The 18,857-nt window shown below is 39.5% G+C and overlaps 1 protein-coding gene across 2 annotated transcripts in view; it reads right to left on the bottom strand.

Moving 5' to 3' along the window:
- The window catches only part of fibcd1 (fibrinogen C domain containing 1), a 128,738-nt gene that overhangs the window by 61,490 nt on the left and 48,391 nt on the right, over nucleotides 1–18,857 (bottom strand). For both annotated transcript variants that reach the window (XM_034122769.1, XM_034122770.1), the window contains 2 exons: nucleotides 16,116–16,595; nucleotides 4,874–5,033 (listed from right to left, as the gene is read on the bottom strand). In XM_034122769.1, coding sequence (XP_033978660.1) covers nucleotides 4,874–5,033; nucleotides 16,116–16,595 — 640 coding nt within the window. The remainder of the gene's footprint in view (nucleotides 1–4,873; nucleotides 5,034–16,115; nucleotides 16,596–18,857) is intronic.

Genomic DNA, 18,857 nt, shown 5'->3' with positions numbered 1-18,857 from the left:
AGATTAAAAACGTAATCTTGCAGCTGAACACAACAGGCGTGTAGCACATTTGAATCAGAAAGGAGGAAGAAGTTCATTTGTTTGGGATTTGTTTCAGCTGTTGATTTGGTGCACTATTAAGCATCTATGGCAGCAGGATGTGGGATCAAAGGCGCATTAGTGTTGATGCAAATAAGGAACATGTGGTGTGTCCAAGCCCCCAGGAAGTGCACCGGACTCTGAGGAAAATATTTGTTGTGGCCAAACGGCGGTACTACACTTCCGTATCAGTCGCTGGGCCCGGAAATACTTTTCCCCATTGACTAACATTGGAAAAGAGACGTCTGTAAATCGTTGGATAATTTTTTTTAAACTAAATAAACTACCCAGTATGAACATTTGTATAGCCCTTATTAAAAACATTCGGTCCTCAAGTTGTAAAATGTGCTAATAACGTTATTCTGAGAGTTATTTTCCTCGGCATCATGAACGCGGATCTAACCCACGGGACCGCGCCGCCCGGCACGTTCATGTGACGTGTTCAGTACTACAGTACATGAGTTTTACCTTTACCCATGGATGCACAATAAGAACGGATTATATGAATACTTTCGTGACGTTTCGCTCTCTCAAAAGTTGGGCCATTTTGTCTCCATGCAACTCTCATAGGAATGAACGAGGCCCCGCCTCCCACGCTGTATCCAGTTCTTATTATACATCCATGGGTGTGTCTCATTGATTCGTTTTTAATAGCTTTTGGACATCAATAAAGGTCTATGGCTGTAACAAGTTCATAGTTTATCAGGCTTTGGCAACACAGACAATTATTTAGAAATTTTCTGTTGAAAATAGAAAATATAACATCTTTAAAGTCTATTGAGTTTCTAATGATGTGTGTAGAGTTTGGGTAGGGTGTGTGTGCATTTGCTAGTGAGGACCTTTGAAGAAAGTACCGGTTCTGAATCTCATCAGTTTGGTGACAAAGTTCTAAGTCACATAAACCCTTCAAAGTAAGTCAGTGTGACAAGGCAGGCCCTGCACAGTGGGAAGTGAACTCATCGTAATGCACTCTATCCTCCCCCTCCCCCTCACACTGTTCATCTGTGGAACAGATTGAAGTCGTTTCCAAACATGCACATGTCCTGCATCCAACTTTTCGGATTACATTTGATCTTACTCTATATTTTTTTACAACGCAATAAGCATACAGTAGAATAATTGATGTGGCAGCAAGAAAATCCAAATAAAGAAGTCTACCAGATGCAGTGGTGTAATGAAGAACTCAAGTATTGTACTTAAGTCGATGTTGTGGTAATTGTAACTTAAGTATTTTTATTTTTATACTACTCTATACTTCTACTCAACTACATTTTGGAAGCCAGTAATCTACTTTTTACTCCACTACATTCATTTTACAGAATGAGTTACTCGTTACTTCACAGGTTCAGATTATTAGCAAAAACAAATAAAATAATAAATAAATGCTATAAAGTTATAGTTAACATATCCAGCAGTAGTTATTAAAAGTATCTCCACGTTTACCAAATGTGATGAACACATTTCTGCTGAAAAAGTAACAATCCAGTTATTTAATGGAGAATATTCTGAAATGGGACATTAAGTATATTTTGATGCCAATACTTTTGTACTTTTACTTAAGTAATATTGTGAATGCAGGACTTGTACATGTGACCGAGTATTTGTAAAATATCTGAGTACTTCTTTCACCACCGACCACATGTCCAGTCATTACTTTTAGATTCACTTCTGACAAAATACATTTGATTTGACTTGTGAATCCTTTCAGAAGGCCACTGTGCAGCAAAGGCAGGCAGTCCATGAAGTGAAAGAGGACTTCTTCAGTGCTTTAATGCGACTACAAACTCTGCTACAGTCAGAGCTGAGAAGGGCTTCGCTGCTGTCATGTTGGGCTTCATTCAACTTTGAAAATCGAATATGCTCTTATGGGAATCCAATGCAAAGAGCACAGGGATGAAGAATTCAAATATCCACAGGCACAGTAGCACAGACAGGCAGGAAAATATGTCCCTGCTTGGGTTTAACACAACACCACATATAGACACAGCAGACATTCAATATTGAGCTGTTTAGTATGTATGTGCATCTCAGTTAGACCATTATTATGTTCATATATTAGATGGTCGACACCTGGTACACTGACCCTATGTCAGAATTCACAAATTGATACATATGCGCTGGAGAAATATCGTATCGTGTGTTTCTAGTGCAGCATACCATTCAGGTATCTTTATGAACAGATAGCCAAAAGCAAGCTTACCCACAAAAGAATGGCATAATAATAATAATAAAAAAAGGATATATCACATACTGTAATTAAAAAAATGGGGGCATTTTGAGGAAGGTACAGTTTGTGTTGTATATCAATTTAGAGCAGCACTGATGTTTTTGTTGTTTCTCTGCCTGTTTTCTCGTTCACTGTGGATGTCTTTGATGAAATGTCAAGGCTGCGCTGCACAGAAACACTAAGTTGCCGCCGGCTGCTTTGTTAATCCTGACTGTAGCTCTGAAGAGAAAAAGAAAACCTGCCTAGAACTATATTTCAAAAAGGACTGGGTGGACAAAGAATATAACATAACATATAGATTTCTCTATGTGTGTACCATACCTTTTTATTTTCTACATGTTTTATTTCATTATACTATATCTTATAGAGACTGTGAGTACTTGCAAGCACTGCTGCAGAGTAAACCTTGAGCAGAGAATATGTGGAGCGATGACCATGGTTGGTCAATGAGTCTGAATACTGCTTCTTTTTGTATGTTGGAAAAAAAAGGATATTCCCTGTTGTAAATGTCTTTAACAGTGAGCCTGTCACTGCAGCAGCTTTGTACGATGCAGCATAATACATATGTATGCATATTTCAGTAAATATCATTCCCGAAAAGACACTGTTGCTTTTCTTATCTAACCATTGATGTTCTTTTAAAGTTGGATTGTAGTGTAAATCTCACTGGAGAAAATACATACATGTATTGGTTTTAGGTAATAATATTGTCCTATATAGGGTTGCAAAGGAACTACACATGCAAGACAAATATTAATAATGAGCTGCAATATCTGACAGACAGCTGACAGAGTGTGACACGTGTTTGCAGGGGGTGGGGTAGGAAACAATCACAACAGGAGCAGCAAACAAGAGAAACTCCAGCAGAAACAACACTGTGATGTAATCATCACAACAACATGAAGTGCCTGCTGACTTAACCGTGTTGTACAGGAATGGATATTAAAAATACACAGAGCTCATGCATAATCATCCCTTATTATGAAGACTTTACCAGACATTTCCCCTAATAACATAACACAAACACGTGTATAATCTAATGCAATGCAAAACAATAGCTTGCAATACATATTGCCGTGTTATATTCATTCTACATCAGAGTTTTAGAACAGTAATGTTACTTCACATTGTGTTGCATCATATTCTTCATGTTCTTGTAATTGTGTTCTCCTCATACACTGCATACAGGGGGTGGGGGGCTATCAGTTTATACATTGACTAATGATTGCCTTAACCATAAAAAACAATGATGTTTCTGTCTCTGTCGTTGTATTCATTTATACACAGCCAGGAGACAATACATGTAAATTAAGCTTGAAGAAATAGTTCCACAATATAGTTATAATGCCTGCTGTGAGATAACGATTCTGCTAAGATCTAAAGAAGTCTTTCATTACCAATACATTATAATGAATTGCCACCAAAGATATTAGCATGTTACAAGTTACTGTTTACTGATTGCCTCAGATACTGTTGTTTAGCAAATCACTTTATGGAAGATGGTGTAAAAGAAAAAAGTGGAATTTATTTGTCACAAAAAATGTATTGTGTTTTTTTAGAGTATTTTGGGAAATGCCTTAACACATAAACAAACACTATGTTTGTTGGTTTATCTCAAATAAATACAATAATAACCAATAAAATAGAGATAAATAGTTTTGGTTGACATGTTAGCTTTTGATGCTTTTAATATAAGTTTAGTTTTGATTTAACTTTAAGTAGACTTTATATAGAAGTGTGCTTTATATAACAATATATGTTGTACATCAGATTTAATATCAGAATTTAGTATTCTGTAAATACACTATAGGAAACGTCCGAGCTTAAACATTTATGAATGATCAAATTCCTAAACCCAGGAGATTCAGTGATATTTGAAACATATATGAACTTTGAAACCCTCATCAGGTGCAGCTAAGATTTTTATGACAACAGCATTAGCAGCTAATTGCTTTACCAGTTTGTAAGATTGCATGATGTTTGATAATACATCCAACGGGTCATGTGAAGCTCTTCAGCTCCTTGGAGCACAAGTAAAATTCCCTGCCTATTCCCTCGTGTTTGCAGATGTTATAGACATCCTCCACATATCGTATGCTGTGTGCTAAACATGAGCAGCCTTCGCTCGGCGCTCCTCGGCTACCTATGCGAGGGGAATCCAACAGGGGAATGCTGATGGGTAGAGTGCGCCTGGTTAAAAGCCTTCCAATGGGATGATGCCTCGGGCCCTTCTCTGCCTCTCAGCAACACGGCCCAGTGGACATTCAGTCATTTCTCATGTACAGTAAAACATTCCACATCTCTACCAAGGCCACTGGGTAATGTGGAGGAGACGTAGCCCAGGGAAACACACTGATATCACCAGGAGAGGCTGAGGTGAATGTATATGAGGTTAAAACAAAATAGCGGAAGCCACTGCCAGAGGATGGAGACAGTGGAAGAGGGTGACACATATAGGTGATGTATACAGACACAGGGGCACAAACTGAGTATCGGACAAACAAATCTACAAGGAAAAATCCAAGACAGATGGGTACAGATAGTCTAGCCACGCCTAATTTCTCTTACCGTTGGCGCAGCCCTTGAAGCGGGCCCCTCTGACGGGGCCCTTCATCAGGTCAGCCTTGACACGTGCCTTCAGGCCCATGTTCTCCTTCTGCATGGCGTTCAGAGAATCACTCACCGAGTTCACCATCTTCACCATTTGGATATGACTGTCCGACAGCAGCTGGAAAACACATTACAGTTACATGTATTAACAATATACTAACATGTAGTACTAAAGGATGTTTATACAATGTTTTTATAACCTTCCAGAGATGGATTTCAATTTATTTATCAGACAGAGTGTTAAACTTTCACATTATAAGCAGCAATCCATTTCAACCATGTCGACTCAAATCATATTAAACACAATAGTTGATTTTTTATGGAGGGTATTTATTGGACTACAGCCATCCACTCCTGCACTGTTTTTGAATGCTGTTTGAGTCACAGAAAACAGTGAATGCATGTACTGGGCACATTTGTATCTCATTTTTGCAAGACATACTTTCAGACAAATAAAGAAATGTCATCATGGCTAAATAAATATCCTCATATATGAGTCACTTTTTCAGTTGTTTTTATGATGGAGTTGCTCCTCAGAGTACGTTTGTTGCCCCGAGTCATTTGGAACTGAACTCTGGGATTTGTATTGTTAACAACTTCTTAGCGTTATCTCAAATGAACATAGGCGTTACAAAATCAACCATAACGGGAAGCTTAAGGATTATGACTTAAAGATAAGCAATCCAAATACATTTTATTGCAATTGATTTTGTCAGAGTTACATCACATTTGCATAGCAATGCACCTGCAGGAAGGGAATTATATTTCTCGAGAGCTCAAGGATGAACAACTATCTGACACAGCGCCCAAAAACGACATTTAAACAAGGTCACTACAAAACTATCTCACTATGTCCATGTTTGCTTAATGCATGTCTCCTGGATTGATTCCTTGTTTATAGCTTGTGGATGCAACAATCCTCAGCAGCAACTCACATTTTGAGCAACCTTGAACATACAAGCAAGGACAGTTTTCAGAGTAGATTCCACTGCATGTCTATGCGATGGGAGAAATGACTTTGTTTATCGAAAATGAAAACCAAGGGCTGCCTCAAAGGAAGTAAGTTTATCTAAAAAGTTTTGGTTTTCTATCAGAATGGTACAACTTTATAATTCAGGCTGCAACATTTGGTAAAAAATAAGTAATTGTTATATTTTTGACTGATATTGCAATTGCGATATGATTGCGATATAAGAGGGAATGATGATATTTGATCTATATTAAAGAGGACATATTACCCTCATTTTCAGGTCATGTATTTTGTGCCTCTACTGTGACATGTCTCCATGCTTTAATGTTCAAAAAGCTCTTTATTTTTCTCATACTGCCTGTGCTGCAGCACTTATGTTCCCCTTCTGTCTGAAACCAGAGCCCAGTCAGCTCTGATTGGTTAGCTGGCCGCCTCTGTTGTGATTGGTCATCCACTTAGAGATGTTACGGAAGTAAACAAAGGAGAACAAAAGGATTGTAGCCTTTGCAGACCATTTACACGCAGACAAACCTATAGAACACACTACAGGGAAGGGAACACCCCAGAAAGCATAAAAGGGCCCCTTTAAGATGATCCTGATTTGCTCTTTTTGGAGGATTTGTCTGTCTGTAGTCTGTAGAATACCATTTGCAGGTGAGTACTTCTTTGCAGCACCACAATACTTCATTCAGATATTTTCATATATTTCCGTTAACCAAACTCTTTATTTACCTAGCTCAGGGTCTAGATCATGTGGTATATAACCACTGGTACAGGAAAGTCCTTTAAGGACCTTCAGAAACAACAAGAGCGCCATATGTAGCAAAGAGACCACATGGTACCGTATCCGTTAATAAACCCTGGTGAATGCTGAAAGCCTCCACTGGGAGCACTGGTGATGGATGTATGTGTTTGAACTAGCAGAGAGCAGGGTAACCTCTCTCATCCGCTGTGGTCACTCTCCTACCTGGAGCCCTATATCTGTGGCTGTTCAATGCTGAGAGGTCATTGTCACATATTGGCCCTTCAGTGGGCCAACATCTTATGTGTACACTAACTTCACTTTTTAAAAAAGGTATACAGAATAACCTTTACCCTTCCTTAACCTACACATACTCATGATTTCTCCCATTCATTTTCTTTTAAAATGTCCTCCACTCTCTCTTCTACACTACGAAGTGCAGAGCTGAAAGTCATATACTGTATTCAGGTTGCAGGGACTTCTATTCAAGGCGTGTCTGTGCAGCTATATTCAGGGGTTCAAACTGAGTTAGACAGAACGCCCGGTGGCCTTTCCCTGCCTGCAATAACTATGCAACACACCTCTGAGGCACAGCAAGCTGCACTGCAATCATATTACATGGGCACTGGGGCTTTACCAACAGACAAAGTCATAAAGAACAATAACATATTTAAGTATCCACATGCGAGTGCAAAGAAAACCACACACACACACACACACAACTGAAACACGCTTAACGTAAATTACACTATGTGCACAGCAATTAGGCAGGGCAAGGCGATTAAAACTTGGGGTCATTTTTACAGAAGATTTAAAAACTTTAAAAAATAATTTTGCCTCGTCATTTGGTTTTGTTTTAATTTCCAAACTGTGGTAACACTGCCTGTTGTTAAAGTGAGAGACAAAACCAGCGGAGTGCAGTCTTAATTTCCCGTCTTGACTGACACATCAATTAAGATCACGATGTAATTAGCTCTCATTAGGAAGCGTTTGCGTTGGCTCACAAATCAGTCACACCACAGTACTAACACAGGGAGCTTTGTTTTTGTCAGTCAACCTTTAAACCCCAGCAATTTCTTTTTCCAATCTGCGGCAGATTCATGAAAGGGTTGAAACAATTCTTTTTTTAATGAGGTACCTTTTTAAAATATATTTTCCAAATAATATGTGATACACTTGCACTCAAAAGCAATTTGTCCGTTGAAACACGGACTGGTTTGAATTTAATGGTTTTGTTGGCCCTTAATGAGATGTTTCATACATCATGTGGTAAATCCCTTTGGGTCAAAGTCACAGAAAAGAGAGGAGTTTCAAGGGTGGAACCGGCGAGTTTAAAAAGTCTTTCAGTCGCTATCTGCCCATTACCACATCTTCACCTCACAGACAGCGGCTGTCCAGTCAACTGGAGCCTGGGGGAGCAAATGAGAGAAGAGAGAGGAGCCATCCAAAAGTTGCCCACTCTTTCCTCTTGACGGCTGTAGCTCTTTGCAAGTTGAAAATAATTTAAACCCTCAAGCACATTTGAAGTATTCCAATGCTTCACTTGTAAAGGTTTGAAATGAAACGAGAGAACTTCAAACAGCTGTAGACATGTGCCAATCAGTGCTTTAGGGAGTCAGGAAAACATAATGACGCTTAATGAGGTTACAGCATGGAGTGTACTGCTCACTTCGTCCCCATGCTTTTGATTTTTGGCAGATTTTTTATTCAACTTCTGGGTGGATGATTGTTTTCCCTATCTCTTTTTCCCTGATACCAAAAAGTTATAGCGGTAGGCTATTTTTTAATAGAATCACATATGGATGAAGAAGGTTCACTAAAGATACCATTCATGCCAAACAGAGTGTTCTTTATTCACATACTTCCTCCCTTCCTAAAAGATGTTAATTGACTATAGATAAATACTTTACTTTATTTACTATACAACAATCTACGTGCCCTTTTGATTTCTAGACATAGAATAGGCCTCTGAAGAAAAGAACCAATTCATTAAAGATGACCTCGATGCTGGACAGAACAGTCACACAAAGGGAATGTTTTCATACAGTCTCTGCTCTTTGATCAGGCTTTTGGTTTGTCTTTGTGGGGTTTGGTAATGGGTAAATGAATTATTTTCAGTGTTCTAAATGATTAGAAAACAGCAAATGACTTTACCAAATTACTGAACTGATCAACGGCTGAACTTTTAGTTTTGCTCACTAACAAGTAAACAGAGAACAGAGAATTCACTTAGACAAAGCTATTGTTTACACACTAAAAGATAAAGCCCTACCCTATAATGTACAGCACCAATGTATGTGCTTAGTCCCTGATTAAAGACATTACAAAGAGTTCTAGTTACAACTTGAAGTCATAAGAGAGGCACAGAGCAAGCTTGGCTCATATTCACTGTTTAGTGCATTCTGTGAAGTAAGCAGCTCTCTAACTGTGTAAGATGAATATACTGTTTCCAAACAAATGACTTGAAAAGTTAGTTTGGTTGCACCTGACTAGAGCTCAACTAAAGTGGAAAATGCAAGGATTGTTTGGGGAGACATCAGTTCACTTAAAATATATTATATTGAATTAAACCCTTGTTGATCACACAAGACTAGTGTGGTTTGATGTACAGTAGGACTTTATTTATTAATTAAATAAAGTGGAGTGGTAGCCCTTTAACATTTGAGTGCACTTAGTGGCTAATCAAACATTGCTGTTACATTGGCCGGCTGATATGACACATCTTGATTTGCTTCGATAATATAGACACAACAGTCTTAGTAATTTATATTGCAGTACATTGTTAGCAATCAATATAGAACACTTTGGATTTTCCTGGACAACAGCTTATTCATTTCTGCCCTTGAATAGGAGACATTTGTAGTACACAGGCAATACTTTATTTAAAGTAAATCTATCTGTGTTTAGATTGTTCTGTGGTGTTTCAAAAACAGTTGTTTGGAAAACATTGATGTTCTTTATTCCTTTTAATTGGTGATTGGCTACCCATTTGCTGAATTTAATTAGATTTCCACATTGTATGTATATCCACTCTTGTTGAGGTTGTGAATGTATTTGTTTCATATCCCTGGCTGAAATGCTGCAAAAGAAGCAGAGTGCAAAAAAAGCACTCTGTGAATTTTAATTTTTCAGGTCCTCAAAGGACTGTGTGTCGACTACAATTAGGATCTTGAGGCAATATGATTTTCTATTCTCCAGCAGAAAGGCCCGCCCCTAGATTCTTAACAGAGGTTGTGGGTGTCACTAGTCAGAAGACATTAATATTCCAAAGGCATATAACTCATTTTAAACCGTGACCTGTGGTTCAAGGAAATCAGTAAGTCTTGCTCTTCCTCGCAGCCTTGCACTCTTTTTTTGGCAGTGAGACATTGTGCCCAACTGAATGTCAAGTCAGTTGAATATGTGAACTACATTTTATGTCATTTCAGCTTCTGCTATGGGGAATATAGCCTTTCCAAAAAAAATTCCAACACTGAAGGGGTGCATGAGTGCAGGTCATAAAACCCCCAGCTAGTCTGCATTATGCATGGTTGACTGCATTGCCTATGCACAGGGCTGGTCAGAGCCTAAAAATACATTTATATTTCATAACTCTAACCTCGGATAAAACTTTGCATTTGTTTCCATGAGAAGCATCAATGGAGACAGTACCCGGAGAGCCTAGGACTGTAATAAGAACACTTCAAAATGCTTACAGGTGTGCACCACATGTTTGTGAGAAGGTAAGGCTGGATGTACTTTGGGACTTGGGCAATTAAAATGTTGTTTTTGAAGTTTTTCATGAATTTACATAAACGGTGATCCTGAAGTTGAGTTTACTTTCGTAAATAGAGCAACGCCGTTCTGTTTCTGACAACAAACAGGAAAGAAACCAGCACACACTCCTTGTAAATCAATTTTGACATACAAATATGTTGCTGAGGCACGGCAGATGTCAGGATGTTTCTTTGTAAGGTACATTCTGTGGTTTTAATTCATTTATTCATATTATGTAGAAGTGATGACTACAAAGGGTGCTTTGATGGGATGGCTGTGTGTGTTTTTTGTTTGTTCTAGAATATTAAATATATTTTATTATCTATACTAACATCGCTTTTTTATTACCATTAGAGTAACCTGTACGTTGTTCTTTGTCATAGTTTCATTCACATGGTAAAGTCATGCTGAGATTGAACCAATACTGGCTTTGAATGTTATTTTTTTTATAATATAATGTAATAATGTTGTATTTGTCTATCGAAATCAGTCGAATTGACCCAAAGACACATTTTGAGTTGTATACACTGTTGGAAAGAGGAGATTCCTAGCTTTCTAATGGTATCAGGATTGTTTTTGTATTCCAAATATTAAGCAAAATATGTCACATTATATAATGACTGTCACCGAGTCATCATTTTGAGAAAAAGGCCTTCAAAGTTTCCTCTTCTCTGGAATCCATCGATCTGATTGATTATTAGCGGAGCAAATGATCAAAATAGTACGGAGGGAAGATATTTCCGTTTGGATTACTGGTCTTGGGGAAGCTCGCGAGTGTGTGTGTGTTTGTGTAATTTTGCGTTTGTGTGTATTGTGTTTGTTTCCCGGGGAAAACACTCGAGAAACACCGGCTGTTGTTATGCCTGCTGTGACGTCAAGTTACTCCGTTCTCCGCTTGTAATTATGCTGTTACAAGCTTAAAGTTGTATTTATCATCTGAATTTGCCGAAACAAGTTTAATATTCTGAAAGCCAAGACTTTGTTTATTTGAAATCAGATGAAAACAAACTGTAACGGACCCTGCCGTGTTATCTATGATTACTATACGCCTTACATTCATAATTTCAGCCGGAGGGAGGGGAAGCGGCGCTGTGGAACAGCAGAGTGCGAGTGAGAGGTGCCTGTCATCTTCCCTTTACAAGCTTCAAAAATGTATTTATCGTGTGATTTTGGAAATAAAAGTTTCATATTCTGAAAGCCAAGACTTTGTTTATTTAAAATCAAACAAAACACACAAACCCCGAAAAACAATTTTTTTACGCAAATCCACGTTTATTTTGAAATGAGCCGTTGCGACTTCCGACTGATTTCGATAGAGCGGGTCACAAATGTCATGTTACTAAAGCCTTTTTAATTTAATTATTAAGAGTTGATCAACTACTTTTTGTTGTTAATGTAATTGGATTTTCTGACAACATTCAACCTGCATGATGAAAAAAGATAGCACTAAATAAAAGTACTTGATATCTCTATCCCTCTTTTTGGTACATAACTTGGTCAGGTCAGGTTGTATTTACTGTAGAAGTCATGGGCTGGGTTGTTTTCAGTAGCATTCATTCATTTGAGATCAAGACATGAAAAGTGCCCCAGGGATCAACTCTCGGGCCTCTTATTTTCAGAGGTAACTGAAGGAGAAAATACAATGCCAGTATCATAACAAAACGTTTGATTTACACTAACAGCAGGCTGCACCTTGTCCATAACCCTGAAAGCTAAGTATCAGTTAAATGTATTGTTGATTTACTTTATTTTACTGGTACCATCAGTTTATACTGTTTTATATGAGGCTGGAAGCAGTGACTGTAAAAAAAAAAGGTTGGGTTGTGCAAAATCCTCACCCATCGCTCCTAAAGTCACTGAAATAAGACGTCCCTGCTTATGCCCGTGTGGACATGTGAAAGGGTTTCTCTCTGTATGGCAGGGGGAAACTGTTCTTCAGGGGGCTGCAGCACACAGAGCCGTTACTAACACAGGCACAGTCAGCCCAGTGTCATCGTATAAATCTGGAGTCATAGCCACAGGTGGCCTATAGATCATGCAGTCACAGCACGGTGTCAGGCAGAAACAGCGGATGTGCACACCACATGCCTAGCCTCCAAAGAGGGCATCAATCACCTGCAGTGTCTGGGTTGCCAGCACCACCTCCACCTACTGTAGCCCAAGAGACCACTACGCTATGCCACCTACAGTACACCAAAGAACCCAGGGAGTGTTGATGAACATTTTTGAAGTGGACAAACCCTTGTACAACATGTTCATGTCAGTCGATAAGGTCATTTGGGCTCAAAAACACTTTTTTCTCATTGACTTACATTGGGAAAGAGAGGTCTAAAATTCAGCAAATAACGTTGAGAAGAAAATAAATGTCAACTTGTCGGGACTAACACTTGAATAGGCCTCAGGTTCAGGTTATATATTTGTACCCGTAGGGGTTTTTGGTTTGCACTAAGGTATCCATAATGCTACAACTACAGTAGGGCTGCCCTTGATTAAAGATTGTTCTAGTTGACCAATAGTCGTCAATTCAGGTAATTAGTCAACAATTAGTCGCACGTATATGATATATTATGAATATACTTTTTTTTTCTTTCTCCCAAAATGGTTTCAGTTTCAAAGGCTGATAAAGAACATTATTATAACAGCATGGTACGTTGTGCTTCACATAAAATAAAACTGTAATAATGAACCTTTGACATATAACTTAAATGTTACACGTAGAAAACGATGAATCACAGCTCATCTCGATAAGGACTCTTAATGTGTGTCGGAACAAGGAGCGAGGACACACACCGAGCATTTAGTACTAGTTTCTATAATTCATATCTGAATATAACAAACCAATAAACACTACACAGGAAACGGACACATCGGCAAAAATACCTCCACACAATACGCCCTCATCATGGAATGAAAGCTTGAATTTATCGTTCTCTGAGGTCAGAATGATTATAGGTATTTATATGTTGATACAAGGCTAGGCTACTGCCTGACTCACTGCTGCTGTTTTCTTCCGAGTCCAAGAAAGGAACGTTGTCGGGGATAATTAAGCTCCATGATTTGTTTTGAAGCCGGCATTCAGGAAGCTGCGCTCAGGTGGTGTGGATATGGAAGAAACTTTTTCCTGCTGAGTTTGCATGTTACCATGTGGGGCTCGTACTTTACAGCTCAGAAAGATCCCACACTTTGGATTTCCTGCCGACAAAAATTAACAAAATCACCAGGCACAGCTCTGAGTGAAGTCTGACGGGTCAAAGCTAATGCAGCGCACACATGGAGTTTTTTTTTCTTCGACTAATAGACTAATGAAAAATGTGTCGACAAATACTTTTTTCGCCAAATAATGTTTAATCGACTAATCTCGGGGCAGCCCTACTCAGACATATCTCTATTTGTATACCCTTTATGCCTTTATTTAAATCATGAGGGTCTAAAAGTGATATAATGCACAAAAAAGCCTATGGAGAGTTAGTTAGTTTCCCTCTTAAATAATTTGACTTAGCAGAGACCAAACAAGGTGCTGCTGTGACAGAGGAAATTGGAGGCGGGGCTTAAGGAAAACGTAAGATCACATGCACTACGGGCCCTATGCATGCAGAATATTGCCAAAAGATCCTAGGGGGAATTTTGTTCTCAAGAGTCAGGCCATTTTGGCTTCATCTGCCACTTAGAAACTTTAATGGGAATGAACAGGACCTTGCCTCTACACTTATCCACTTCTCTTTATACATCCATGCCTACAGCACAGCAGCAGGGACAATAATTCTTTCTGCCTCCATTGTACTACCATCAACACCCATGTTTGTCTTAGCCCTCCAAGGCAGTGCAAACCCATCCAGCTAGATTTGCAGTGGTTTATAAACAATGTTGAACCCTGTGCTAAAGACTTAAAGAAAGGATTGGCAGAAGCAGAAAGCATTCAGTTGTTCGAGCTGTATGGCTGGCAGCTATGAAATCTATTTTCTGCAGAGCACAGAGACTGAGCCTGATCGGCCAAAATTAAAAGAGCATGGAGTGTGAAGATTTTCCACACACATTTAGAAAAATACATTGTCAATAAATCAATGTGGACAGAGCGAAACAAAAGGGGGGTTAATCATGTTTTCCTCCAATTTAGAGTCTGTTTTACACATCTAGGAACACATCATGTTATCTTATTGAGTGTGTGTGAAAGTTGTTCTGTTTTCTTGGACGGGACCTAATTTCCAAACACTAGACTAGAGTTCTTACTCATTGGAACATGAGCCCTATTTGCACTTTAATCTAGACGTTATTGAGCTTGTACAGTTCAAAGAGAAATGAACATGGTCAAGTTGGAATTGGATTAGTGAATGATGGTGTTTTGCTGTCAGGAAAAGGAAAAGGCCTAAATGAGAATTTCAAGTCCAATGAAGTGTTACACGTAGTTTCACAATCAATAGATATTGATAGGTGCTCCACAATCCAGTCCTTTAGCAACTCGGTACAGTACTTAAAGGCATGAGTGCAGGAGTGAGTCTTGCACACTGGATTCAGTTCCTCTGTTTACTGCTCAACCAATCACCTTAATGATCAACTATAAAAAACTAATAGAGAAACAAACCAAAACATGGAGCATTGTATTTCTTTACTGGATATCTAGTTATGACAAAGGAATTGTCTGCAGGTTATTGGTGCATGACTCTCTCCAAGCCAGCATTCAAACAGCTGCTAACAAAGTGGTAACCATGACAATGTGCCAGGATGGGATAGAAACTGAAGGTAATATATGCTCATTATCACAGATAATTTATAGTGCATGCATTTTCAAACACTTACACTAGCAATTGCATATATAAGTTATAACATTATACTACTTTACAAGGAATAAGGAGAAGGTTACTATTGATTCTGTGATTTGAATGTCCTTTTTATAGAATCATAAAAATACTTATTTCTCCTTTGTGTAATATAGGGCTGTCCTTCACTAAAGAAACTCATAGTTGACAAAAATGAGCGAGGTTTTTTAGAATACATTTTTTTTTTTTCAAACGACAGATCAGTAAAACTGAGTTTGTCCACAAAGAATCATGCGAAAAAACCATGTTAAATGTTGTGTTAACCAGAAATGTGCTTATATGTTTCTTGGAAAATGTCATGTGTGTGTGCGTGTGCGTGTGCGTGTGTGTGTGCGTGCGTGTGTGTGTGTGAGTCTCAGGGGTGGGAAGTAGTGGAGTACAAATACTTTGTTACTGTACTTAAGTACATTTTTTCTGGCATCAGTACTTTACTCCACTAATTATTTTTACGTTTTTAACACAAATACCTGTACTTTCTACTTCTTACATTTTCAAAACAGGTTTGTTCCTTTAGTTTGAATGTGTGTTTGGTGGCCTGATCATTATTATTTAGAGTCATTGCGTGCCTATTGATTTGAACACGATCCGTGTATCCATCATTTCCTGGTCTTCTCTAAAGAAGAGGGACCAATGAAAACGTTGTCATGTTGCCGTTGTTCAGCATGGAAACATTCATTAGCTAACAATGACATTATTGTTCTATTAATATAAAGGGAGGTCAGGTACTCTTTAAAACAGCTGCTAGTTATGGGTACTTTTTACTTAAGTACATTTCGAAGCCCATACTTTTTTACTTTGACTTGAGTAAAGAAGTTTAGTCAGTACTTCTACTTTACCAGAGTATTTTTTAACATGAGTATCTGTACTTCTACTTGAGTAAAGGATGTGTGTACTTTTGCCATCTCTGGTGTGTCTCACCTGTATGAGGCGGCCCTGCTCTGTCTGCAGTGTGTTCAGGTCTTGCCCCAGGCTGCCCTGCCCCCTACGCAGGGACTCGTAGTCCATTTTCAGCTGCCCCGCGTGGGCTGACAGCTTGGCCACCTCCTCAGCCAGACTGACGAGAAGAGCCCGGTCCTGGCCTTTCACTGACTTCAGGTCAGAGTCGTGGTCGGATAGCGAGTGCAGCAGTGACGTCTGCACACCCTCCAGGCGCAAAAAGTTACTGTTGTAGTCGGGACAGTTGGGGTCGATGAATATGTTGATGCGAGAGCCGTCGCCTCGCTCGACCGTGACCAGCGCGTTAGCTTCATCCTGATTGGTGGAGATGTGTGGCAGGCCATCGGACATGGGCGGGGCCTGGTAGTGATTCATAAAAAGTATGGTGCCAGTTACAGTGACGGCCAGCAGCACAGCCACGAACAGCAGTATGGTGCAGAGCAGGTAGCTGCAGCTCATTTTCTGTGAGAGAAAAGAAGAAGGGAGGAGGAGAAAAAAAGTGTGTTAGATCCACGGTTGTTAAAACACCTAGAGTCACGGCAACAACCTGTCTTAGTCAAAAAGTAATGTCTTTCATTCATCATTGGGGATATTTTGAATGCCAGATGCTCAGTGCGCAGCAATATAAACATAATGCCATCTGTCAGAATGTAGTTTGAATGATTTATGAAGCAGCATAAGCTAGATTTATTCAAATGCCATTCCTTTTGAAAACTCCCTGTATGTCATTAGAGTATTGGAGGTGCAGCAGAGGGAAGATGATGGCCTGGGACACCTCTGGTCAAGGCACAAATGTTTCCATTTTTCCATTTCAGGGGCAGAAAGAACAATAAAAACCTGGAACAACAGTAGCCAGGAAGAGAAAGTAAAACTGAAGACTCTCAGAGAGCCTATATCATTTAAAGGAATGAGCAGAGAGTGGATCCTCTTAGAGGAAAGAGGCAGACCTCTACCAGTAACATGGTCTCCATTAACTGGACTATAAAGGCCTGTAGGATGGCCCTTTATGATCCGGATCCATTTTCCCCACTCAGGTCAAGAAAACCAGCAATGGATACAAGATGGCCCAACTACGCATGATTAACAAAGCCTGGCTCCCTATATCTTCCTCTGAATGACACAGAAACTGCACTGTAGAATGATCTGTTTGTGAGAATATGTGGGCAGGTGTGTGTGTGTGTGTGTGTGTGTGTGTGTGTGTGTGTGTGTGTGTGTGTGTGTGTGTGTGTGTGTGTGTGTTTGTTGTCTGTTTGCATATGGAAGTGCAAGTCTGTGCAAGCTCATTAATATGTAAATTGGCTGTACAAGCACAGTGAAGCACACTAATAGACAGCTAATGGTCTGCTTTACAGGAGAGGTTTATGGTTTCTTTATTGTGAGGAAAATCAATCGTGTTGTCCGGGAAACTCTCCTATCGTCAGTGTTTACCCACAATAAAAAAAGTTGTAATTCCCCTGACAACTTGACCGTGAAGGAGCAGAAATGCGGGCTCTGTGGACAATAAGCCTGCATGGCATACACTCAATGTAAACCATGAGTTTCACCGATTGTTAGCACAAAAAAAGGGTCCTTTCAGAGGTCTCTAATGGGCACAATTTCAAACCCTCTGGCTTCATTCACAACTCACATGGGCAGACACATATAGAGCCTGGAGCCAGAGAGCACATTTTAAAAGGCCTGATGAGTCCCTGCTGGAATCATATGCCCTTACGCTCTACCAAAAAAGAAGACATTAGCGGTGATTTAAAAAAACTAACCCACAAAACAAACAAGCAAACAGGGACTTGGATTTAAAGACATTTAATGAATTGGATTAAAAAGGTTCAGACTAGATCTGCAGCAATTAGTCGATCGACAAAAAAACGATCGCCAACTCATTTTATTATACATTCAATTGAATTGTTTATGCAAAAACGGCATAGAAATCTCTGTTTTCAGTTTCAATTGTGCAGGATGTTGAAAGTGAATTGATTAAATGAACGCATTATGTTTTTTCTGCAAGGGCACACAGTAAAGTGGCGGCTGGTTTTTGGACACCGCTGGCATCTATGAAAGCACTGTCACTGCAAACTGCCCCCAGGCTCTGTTTGTCCAAATGGGTTGCAAACTGCGTACACAATCACACAGACACACACAAACACACACACATTACTTGCTACAGCCCTTTATCTGCCAAATACTTGCAACAGACATGCAAGCACATGCACATGAAATACATTGGATTACTTTGTCAGACCCTTCCCACTTCTTCCTGTTTTTTCACCCAAATACATCATCACAGAAAAGAGCTCTCGGGAAGTATTGCCGCACGTAACCTTTATTCGTTGTTCTTACTCAAGGATTTAGACGCTGACATGATGAAATCTCTCTTTGCATTTCTAACAGTGTTTTTCTTTTGTACCCGGAGTGTTTTGGTGCAGGTGCAGCTGAGTGATTATAACTGGGCTCTGGTTGTGTGTGTGTGTGTGCGTGTGCGTGTGCGTGTGCGTGTGTGTGTGTGTCAGGGTGTGTGGCAGGGTGTCTCTGTGTGCTGTAAATAATGTGTATAATGGCTTCACGCTGCAGAATGGCTGCAGTGTAACATTATAACTGAGCTCCATCGCCAGCGGGCCAACATATCAGTGGGAACCATCATTGGCATGGCGCTAAATATTCCTTGCTAGCATACTGATAGTTCATTTAACAGAATATATACCGTGTCCCATGATATGCACAGTGAGACAC

This window comes from Trematomus bernacchii, unplaced genomic scaffold (assembly GCF_902827165.1).
Source record: "Trematomus bernacchii unplaced genomic scaffold, fTreBer1.1, whole genome shotgun sequence".
Classification (NCBI taxonomy): domain Eukaryota; kingdom Metazoa; phylum Chordata; class Actinopteri; order Perciformes; family Nototheniidae; genus Trematomus; species Trematomus bernacchii.
This window is presented reverse-complemented; position numbering and strand designations above follow the sequence as displayed.